The sequence below is a fragment of the Aureococcus anophagefferens genome (assembly GCF_000186865.1).
Source record: "Aureococcus anophagefferens unplaced genomic scaffold AURANscaffold_38, whole genome shotgun sequence".
In the NCBI taxonomy this organism is placed as follows: domain Eukaryota; class Pelagophyceae; order Pelagomonadales; family Pelagomonadaceae; genus Aureococcus; species Aureococcus anophagefferens.
In genome coordinates, this window is record NW_008705595.1 from 197,493 (window position 1) to 206,796 (window position 9,304).

At 49.0% G+C, this 9,304-nt stretch overlaps 1 protein-coding gene across 1 annotated transcript; it reads right to left on the reverse strand.

Annotated features, from left to right (window-relative positions):
• Positions 1 to 471: 471 nt before the first annotated feature.
• On the reverse strand, positions 472 to 1,567 carry AURANDRAFT_32833 (hypothetical protein; the record flags this gene model as incomplete). Its single annotated transcript, XM_009042843.1, is given in 2 exon segments — positions 472 to 1,173; positions 1,190 to 1,567. The coding sequence occupies 2 exon segments, from the start codon at positions 1,565 to 1,567 to the stop codon at positions 472 to 474; spliced, it is 1,080 nt and encodes a 359-aa protein (XP_009041091.1).
• Between the last annotated feature and the right edge of the window lie 7,737 nt (positions 1,568 to 9,304).

The following is a 9,304-nucleotide window of genomic DNA, read 5'->3' on the forward strand; positions in this document are numbered from 1 at the left end:
TGGGTACGCCCCTTGGTTTTGGGCGCGACGTGGGTGTGACGGCTGGGGTAGGCCATTTACCTCGCGTAAGATGTACCACCCCGCTCCGCACGCAGGGGTGCCGCCGAGGCCACTGGCGGAGCAACACCCCCCCCTTCCGCTAGATCTGCCGGCACACTGTGCCGGCACAAGATACACCCAGCAGGGGGTAGACGCGCGCGGATTCCCCCCCCGGTCTTCAGCCTCCCTTTAGGCCCCACTCGACCCGACTAATATCCCGGCGCGGCTAGCTTAACGCAGATAGTCCCCACCGCGCGGCTGGCGCCTCAAAAAGTTTTGCTTTTCACCCTGAGCCAGCATGAATTCAGGCAGCCTGCGCGAGAAGGTCACTCCCCCGTGCGTAACAATCATATTCCCCTTTCTCACAGAGAAGGCACTTGAATCAGCAATGTGCAATGTGCTTTTTCCACCAATGGATAGAGCGCATCAGATTTAGACTACGGTTTGAAATGCACCCGCTCGTGTAAATTCAAAGTCTACCACAGTGAGCATATCAGAGTTCGTGTCTGAGGTGCTCTCTTCGAGAAAGTCGGCAAGGAGCTGCCTCGGTGGGACTTGAGGTAATTGATCACTTTCTTCTACAGCTTGCCATTCCTCCGGAGTAGAAGGCGAGAAAGGAGCTGGAGACTCGCGGCGTAACAAGCGATGCCACTCGATCTTTGCAAAGAATGACTGATTCTTCAAAGCCGAAACACCACCGACCTCAAACATGGTCGCTTTGATCGCACCAAGGCGCTTTGGAACTTGGCGCTCGAGCAAGCCTCGAAGTAACCTGATCGCTTCAGGTCCTATGAACTGGGGCCATTTGACCTTTTCTGAAAGGATTTTGCGGTGGAGCTCCTTTGTGTCTCGATGGGCAAATGGTGGTTTGCCTGTGAGCATCTCAAATATCAATATTCCAAGTGACCAAAAGTCCACAGGCTTGCCATACGAGCGCCTGGCGACCATTTCCGGGGCCATGTATGCATCTGTCCCACAAAGTGTGCGGTGTCGCTCTTCGTCCGAATCGAACATTTTAGCAAGCCCAAAGTCTGTCACAACCACATGGCCATCATCATCCATGAGCAGATTCTCAGGCTTCAAGTCCCGATGGATTACCCTGGACGCGTGCCTGGGTACGCTTTCTGTGTGATACTTGAAAATTTTCTACGCTGATTAAGCGCAGATGTTCTATCGCAAGAGTGACTTCTGCACTGTAAAATGCAGCAACGTCTTCGGGGAAAGTGCCGCGACGACGCAAAAACGTGAAGAGTTCTCCCCGGGGCAGATAAGCCATCACAAGGAAGAAATGACTAGCTGTCTGGAAAGAGCAGAGTAATTCAACGATGTAAGGGTGCGCTTCTATTTTCACTAGAACATCTCTCTCTAGCCGCCATTCTTCCTGAGCGATCTTTTTGCGTCGCAACACTTTTTTCGATATGGTTTTCATTGCCAAGACCAGCCTGGAGTTCTGATGAACTACTAGAATTACACGTCCAAAAGAGCCAGCGCCTATGTCTCGCTGGTACGAAAAATCTTCAATGGACATCGACTGCTGTGCGATTGTCATCTGCCTAGAGTCCGACAGGGAAGTTGCAGCGGGCTGCGAGGATGCAGACATCTCAAGCCGCTTGGCATTGGGTTGATCTGGCTCTAGACTTTGAACCTTCTTCACAAACGCTCCAAATGAGGAATGCTCATTGGACTTTGCGACGTGCATTTTCTCATCGTGAAACATCTCGGTCACTACTACAGAATTGGACGTTTTCATTGTGCAGCTAGAGGCTGCAGATTCAGACAGCTTCATTGATGTGTCGAAGGTAACATGCCGATCCATTCCATTCATTCTCTTGGAGCGCGCTATGATTGCCTCACTGGGAGTTGCGCAGCTCACCCCGACTTCTGAAACTCCTGGTATGGGATCTACTGTGATCGCAGCCTTTGAAGCAGTGGCAACGGGAGTCCACGCACTAGCTTCTGCGTTTAATGGCATACCGATTGATCAATAAATCAATAAATCGAATAATCAATCAGTAAACCAATAAATCGGGATATAAGCAAAAAGCAGCCGATCCATCCGATGACCATGCATTAATCGAACAGAAGTATCAAGTGGCTCGCCGGATAGAATACCAAGTTTACGTTGCACCTCCGGATTCCGAGGGTTAGATAGCAGTGCGCAAAACAACCATAGGGATGGACGCGGCCATAGGAATTATTAATTATTCATCGGCGGTCGCCCGACGGGAGCTCCTCATAGAGGTCCTCCGTCCACCGTGCGCGCGGGGGTCACGCCGGAACTCAAATTGAGGCAAAATTGGTGAATTATGGCCCCGGCGGCGCCAGGCCGCGCTCTCAAGTTACCGCGCTAAACATATCACCTGAGGCGTTTTGAGAGGCTGGGGTCGTTGGTTCGGGCTGGGAATCGGATGATATATCTTCAATGTGCAGTGACACTTCCCCCCAACGGACGTGGGACAATTCATTTCAATTTTTTGTTTTGCGCACTGTTAGAGAGTTTTCTCTAGTCAGAGGAATATGAGAGTATCCCTAGTTGCAAAAAATATAGACTGACCTTGATGTCTGCCTCTCTCTCTCAACCAGACAGACACCACAGACACAGAAGAGCGCTATGCACTCTGTGCCTGCTTGGCAGTCACTCCTTCAGTTCGCTGTCTATAAGACTTGAAACTGGATTAGAATGAATTAAGGAAGGGAAGGGAAGACTAGCAGGATACGCAGTAGGAGCGCAGTGGGGTAAGGTGCACTGCAACATCAAGATGCAGTTCACTGAAGATGAAGATAAAAATCTCTCTATCTCTCTACTTTCTAACCCTGCTATAACTGATTGCGCACTGTAATAGGCGGAGAGTCCTCCTGGACCTAGTGAGGCAGGTCCTCTGCCCGTTCGTCCCGTAGCCCCGGCCCCGGTATACTACGGCAGCTGAGGTTCCGTGGGGATAATGTAGAGACGCCGGTGTACCGCCACTGCGCAGCCTCGGTAATTCACCCTCGGACAGCAGGGCAGCCCCAGTAGGCTGCCCCCCTATCCCGGAGTTTATACCTCGCTAGCGACAGCGCGGGGGAGATCGGCAACTGGCTGCTGGCAGCGTGTTCTAGACTGGTGGTTTTCCTGGCGGAGTTTGTGTTTCTCAGGGCACCGCTGAGGTGAGAGCTAATGGGGCAAAAACGAGGTTCGCTTTGACACAGTCTGTGGGTGCTTAGCATCTGACCGGTGTGCTCGTTGAGTTGATGCGCCTGGATCGGATAATATTCCCACAGCAAAACTGCTTGACATGTTCAAGGGGGATATGCGACCGGCGGCTTGTTTCGATGTTGATTCCACTCTAACTGGATGTACTTCATGCAGAAAAGAATGCAAAGGTCTCTCCATTCTCAAAAACACCTCAGCGCGGTCTCTCTCATCCTCTAAGACTTCACGCCCATCGATCCAGCACACCGATGGAATCTGGCAAATTAATGTTGGACGGTAGAGCTGCTTACGGGCGACCGGGTTATTACACATTGTAATTTCAGTGATACAACCCACACCAGATAATCTTTCGAGCTCCCAGATATCACCAATTCGGTTAAACGCTAAGTGTAGATTGATCAGGCTCTTCAGTGGGGTGAGGTGCAACAATGACCTAAGGCCTGCTTCCTCCATGTGCAACTCGCGCAATAATGCCAACCCAACAGTATCCTCCGGTGAAAATTGCCTTATGCGATTCTTGCTCAAATCGAGTTCGTGGAGCTCATTGCAGGGTCCAAGCCCGGCTACATGGCATACGAGATTGCTTTGGAGCGTGAGAACATGCAAAAGAGGATATCGATGTAGTAGCAAATCGCGCACGTCAGTCACACGGTTGTGTGCTAGCTCAAGCACCTCCAATTTCCACAAAGAAGCCAATTCAGACTGTGCGGCTTCAGCCGACGGCGGCAAACGAATCGCGGTTTCTATCCGGTTTCGATTTAGCCTGAGAATTTTCAGCTTGCAGATGTTCCGTAGCGACGGTAGGGTGCCTAAATAACATGAGTAACAGAAGAGCTGGAATACACAACACGGCAGCACACTAAGCTGATTGTTGTCAGCAATTAGTTCACTTAGATTTGAAAAATCAAGCTGATCGAGAATAGACAAATCACGAAGCTTGAGGGAAGATATCTCAAGCTGGCAAACATGCATGTACGATTTGTGCCCCAGGCGACTTGAGAGAATCTCTCGAGTCAGCTTGCCGCTAAATTTTTCTCGCGCCTGCGTGAATTCTTCGATCTGTACACTGCTTCCATCGAGGACTTTGAGCCTGCGCATTCGGAATAGGGTGTAAAGGCGATAATCCACTGCACTGCAGAGAGGATTCCCTGACAAGTCCAGTATGATCAGTTTTGGCAGTTGACGCAGATAGTCAATTTCTTGTATGCTTGCGATCTGATTGTTTCCGATATATAATTCCATTAGAACAGAGAAATAAATTAATGTGGAAAGGCCTGAGATTAAATTATTTTCCATCGAAAGCTGAGTTAAATTCCGAAGTGATCCTAGGTTTTCTATTTCATGCAGTTCATTTTGACTCACATCCAATCTCCTGAGCAACTGGCAATATTGTAGATTGTCACAGCATGCGATACGGTTATCTTCCAGGGACAGATCCTCGAGGGCAGTGCAGCAGCCTAGACCATCAACGCTGACAATTACGTTGTGGGCAAATGATGCCCGTCGCAAGTTTACGAGCCTTTCGACATTTTTGACTCTCACTAAGCCTTCATGATTGATGTTCAATACCTCAACCTGAAGCGTCCAGTCCCCAGCTTTGGACTTGCTCACATCATTCTCTGCCGCAAGTTCAGACAGGTGATTTAGCAGTATTTTATCCAAACTTAACTCCAAAAGCTCTATCTTAATTTTAGATTTTTCTCTTTTGCCAATGGCTGATCCATCAAGTATTTGCAACGATGATAGGAATCTAAGAGTAGTGCAGCGGTAATCCTTTTCTTTGCAAAAGAAATTACCACGCAGGTCAATCTCAGTCAATGATGCGGCATGCTTACGAACTATGCTCAGATCCTCCAGTCGGCTGAGCTGATTATGATTCAAAAGTAGTGAACGGAGTTTGGACATTCCAGAAACCCCATTCATTTTTTTCAATTTATTGAAACTTAAATCTAGTGCCTTGACATGTAGTAAAGAAGTGAGGCCCTCGACTTCTTCGATTGCATTACAGCTCAAGATAAGATCCTCAATGTGCCGACAAGCGTCCAGCTCTTCGATTCTCGTGATACCGAGCCCATGCAAGTTCAAATATACTATGGTCGAAAGATCGCCTGTCTTACCTTTGGCTAGCAGCATGGAAGCAGTCAGACACGTCGGTCCCTTTTGAGGCAGCTCCGAGACAATGTGGCAAACTTGTTCGCAAAGAGTCCTAAGCTCGTACTTGTGATTTAGCCAGTTCGAGTCCAAGCGCTGCATGAAAAAAACCAATGGCATCAAGTAAGGCATGTAGTCAATTAATTCTTGATCCGAGAACTCATTTTTACCGCCGATGCCGTCAATATAGTTCGCAAACTTTTCCATTGGCAATATTCTGCTATTTGGGGGGTTTGTTTGATCCTCAGAGAGATATTCGAACGAGATTATATATTCTGGCAAAGCGATAGCATTGTCAAAGATAAGAAACTACGTACAGAACAATTGCTCACCCAGCAACAAATTGATAAGATTACCTGCTTGTGCTTAAAGTCCCCATTTGTCCCCAAAGCTATGGAACTTTGAGTCGCTGATCCCATGACAGCCACTGTCCCGTCAATATTGATGCAGTCAGCGACATATGCCTTGACAATAACGAGCTGACCATGATATATGGCTAGATTATCTCCTTGTGTGACCCCTGTATCGCTTGCATGATCTAATTCTGCATGAAAACAAATACGCTCGTGGTCGGCTCCCGATATAGAGCTTGACAGACTTACTGCGGCGCTGTACCCTAGCTGCTGGTACTCTTCTGGAAGACGAAAGCCCTCCTGAATAAGTAACATTTATTCTTTTGAATTGAAGTGCAGCTTCCTTGCCTCTGCTATTCTAAGAATCTCGTCTTCTGCTTTAGTCTTCTGGGAGAGTAATGGTACTTCGCCGTAGAACAAATACTCATAAGATCGCTTCGATTTCGCAGCTGGACCCATGTCTAGGTCGATCAGCTCCTGTACTCGATCGTCAAATCTGCTTCGAAGGTGGCGATTATGAATTCGTATCACACGGTTGACCTGGGCAGTAATTTTTTTCTGGGGCTAAAAATACAACTAACCTCGATCCCTGTTATGCCCGTATTCCAGTATTCCTGAAAGCAGGTCGGTGGAATAGAAACAACCCCCGGTATCTAAACGCACCTCAGGAACAAATCTAGAGCCCACAAGTTCGGCACAGTTACGAAACCAAGCGTCTGTAGATTTGCCCTCCTCAAGCCGGACATTGCCACCCGTATCGAGTTCGAGCAACATACGCGCCGAACTGAACAAAGATATGCTCGAAACTCGCTACAAAGACTGGTTGAATGTCATCATACTACTGAGCCTACCTTACGCATGCACTTGAAGAGATTCTCTGCATAGACAAGGTGGGTCTCCATGGCCTGAGAAAGCCTTCTTAAGCACAAACCAACTATGCTGCTGACCTCAATAGCTTGTGATATGAGAACTTGAATGCTGCGAGTACCATCCATGCTTTGAACATGCACCTTATGTAGGGTAAAATTCAATAAAATCTGTCCCGGGGGCTTCTGTGGTGAGCTATTGTATAATTTTTCTGACCTCTTCGAGGCGAAGCAACATGCGCGAGGATGGACAGAGGCCGGCCAGATTCCCCCTCAGGACTTCCTGAAATAAGCTATCTTCAATATCTGGGGAGAGCGTACAAGATGGACCTTTTGCAGTCTATTCAGTGAATCGAGAGTTTGTTGGATGTAGTCCACTTTCTTCGAGTGCACCTCTATTCCCCTCTTGATTATATTCGTCCCATAAAGTTTAAGAGTCTTCATCCGCATGTTGTAGTACATCTTCTTCTTCAGATATATAGCTTTGGCAAGGCGTTTTGCATTTTCGCCGATGCTCCCCGCATCTAGTGACTGTAGTCCCGGGATGTGGTAAGTTACATAAGTTTGGTAATTGCACAATCGACAAATCGGGTTGTCACCAAAGTGGGGGTCTGTGAAGGAGAGGCTTTTAAGTGATTTCAACCTCGATAGATTCAATATATCTCTGAAGGAGCTGATCTTGTTCTCAGATACATTCAACTCCTCCAGAGTTTGATTGCTTGATAGGGCTGTGTGACAATCAATGACCCTTTTATCTCATGATTGGATATCTCACAAGACACTGCCAGTTGCAGCCTCCTATCGAAGCTATTTCATTGCTACACAGCCATAGAACACGGAGGGCGGCAAGGAACTCAAGCCCCTCAATCTTCTTGATGCCGTTGTTGTTGAGCCAGAGAACCTGCGAGCACATCACATCATTGCCGTACTTCATCCCTGGACGCACTTGCAAAGCAGTGAGTTTAGAAAGACCATCGATCTGACGGATACTATTGGAACTAAGGTGCAGATTGATAAGATCGACGCAAGATTCGAGTCCATTGATTTCTTTCACACGACATTCCGATATCCAAAGGGATCCAAGCTGGCTACAGCCTTGCAGCCCATCGATGCATCTTATGTTGTCCTGGAAACAGGTTTAGAAGAAGAGGGACTGGACTGGTTGCCTGTTTAATAATACACAATGTCCGGATGGATGGAAAAGCTTGCATGAACTGGAGAGTGTTGAATTCTAACCCTCCCATGAAGCAATTCAGGTCCGATGCGTATACTCCCTCGAGGAAATGTTCGTGACAGATGCCATAGGCTTCGCACTACACGAATGTCTTTGAGTCGATCCCACCTGGATGGACTCACCAGCGTGCGGAGCGAAGAGTTGGGCCTTGCAGTGTTTTCTCCCATGTTGGTATATAATATATCTTGTGGCCAAGGCAAGCGCCTGCACTGCCAGTGGCGTATAAAACAGTACTTACGGCAGTACAATATGTTTCCGGTACCGAGTTAGTGAGTTTAGACCACCTATCATCATCCAGCTAGATAGAACTGCTGGCTGTGGCTCGCAGGGGCAGCTGCGAGAGTTACGTGGACTGACCTACTGGCGTTAGCGCCAGGGAAGGAGGATCTCAGTACTTTGGGATAAACCAGCGATCCTCAGCGATCCTCTCTGCGAGGCATCCTGCACTGACATATTTAAAGCCATACTTAAAGGCACGCGCCCCCACTAGGACGGGCGCGCTTACTGGAGCGGGCAAGACCTGCAGCGTTTCAACCTCGATATACCACCCCGCCTGGAAGTTCGAATTCGCAACGTCCAGCGTCGTAAGCCTCCATGTGGCCGAGGAGTGTATCACACTCAATGGACATGCACTAATATGCCGCGCTGGCGCCAGCGCAGCGCAGCCGACGGCCAGCCTGAGCAGCACCAGGGCCAGTAGGCTCAGTAGGCCCGGGGGGAGCACGGCCGCGTAGCGGCCGTACCACGTACGTCTGTGAAGGGTCTGTTTTCGGAGCCCCGGAGGGGCGACGACTCCTGCGGACGCGCCTCCCAGGCGCGTCCGCAGGAGCTTTTTTCGACCGCGCGGGGCTTGTACTGGCTGCCGTAATAGTTTGACGCTTTGAGTTCCACTGCACTAAATTACCAAATACATAAAAGCAATGTCCCGAGGTGCTTTTCATTTGCTCTCCATCTGAGGCCTTGGGCAGCCAATCGGCATCAGAGAAACCCACTACTGGGGACGTCAATCATTTCCGGAAAGGCAGCGGCCAAGGAGGGGAAGGACATTGGGTGGCTCTGTACCAGCGAGCCACTAGGGAGATACAAAACTCTCTATCTCTCTACCGATCGCAGATTAGACTGCCTACTCGAGTGGGGAGTCTACTAACTAATTATTACCATACCCTAGTCAAGAGTCAGGCTGAGGGCAAATTACCTCCATAGGCGCGCGTGCGCTGGTCAATCGCGCTCGAGTCTCTCTGTTGTGAGGGCCTTGTAGCTCTCGTCATCTAAACGGCAGAGGTCCTTCCGGCTGTCCCATTCAAGGTACTCGTGCTGCCCCTGAGTCAGTAGGCTGAGACTACGGTCCCTGGAGTGGAAGGAAGGAAGTAGACCTTGAGAGTAAGTTGAGGTAGATCTTGAGTGCGAGATAGTTGGCTGGATACTTCAAGAAGGCTGAGTCATTGAAATGGCCAATTGGAGTTTGGTC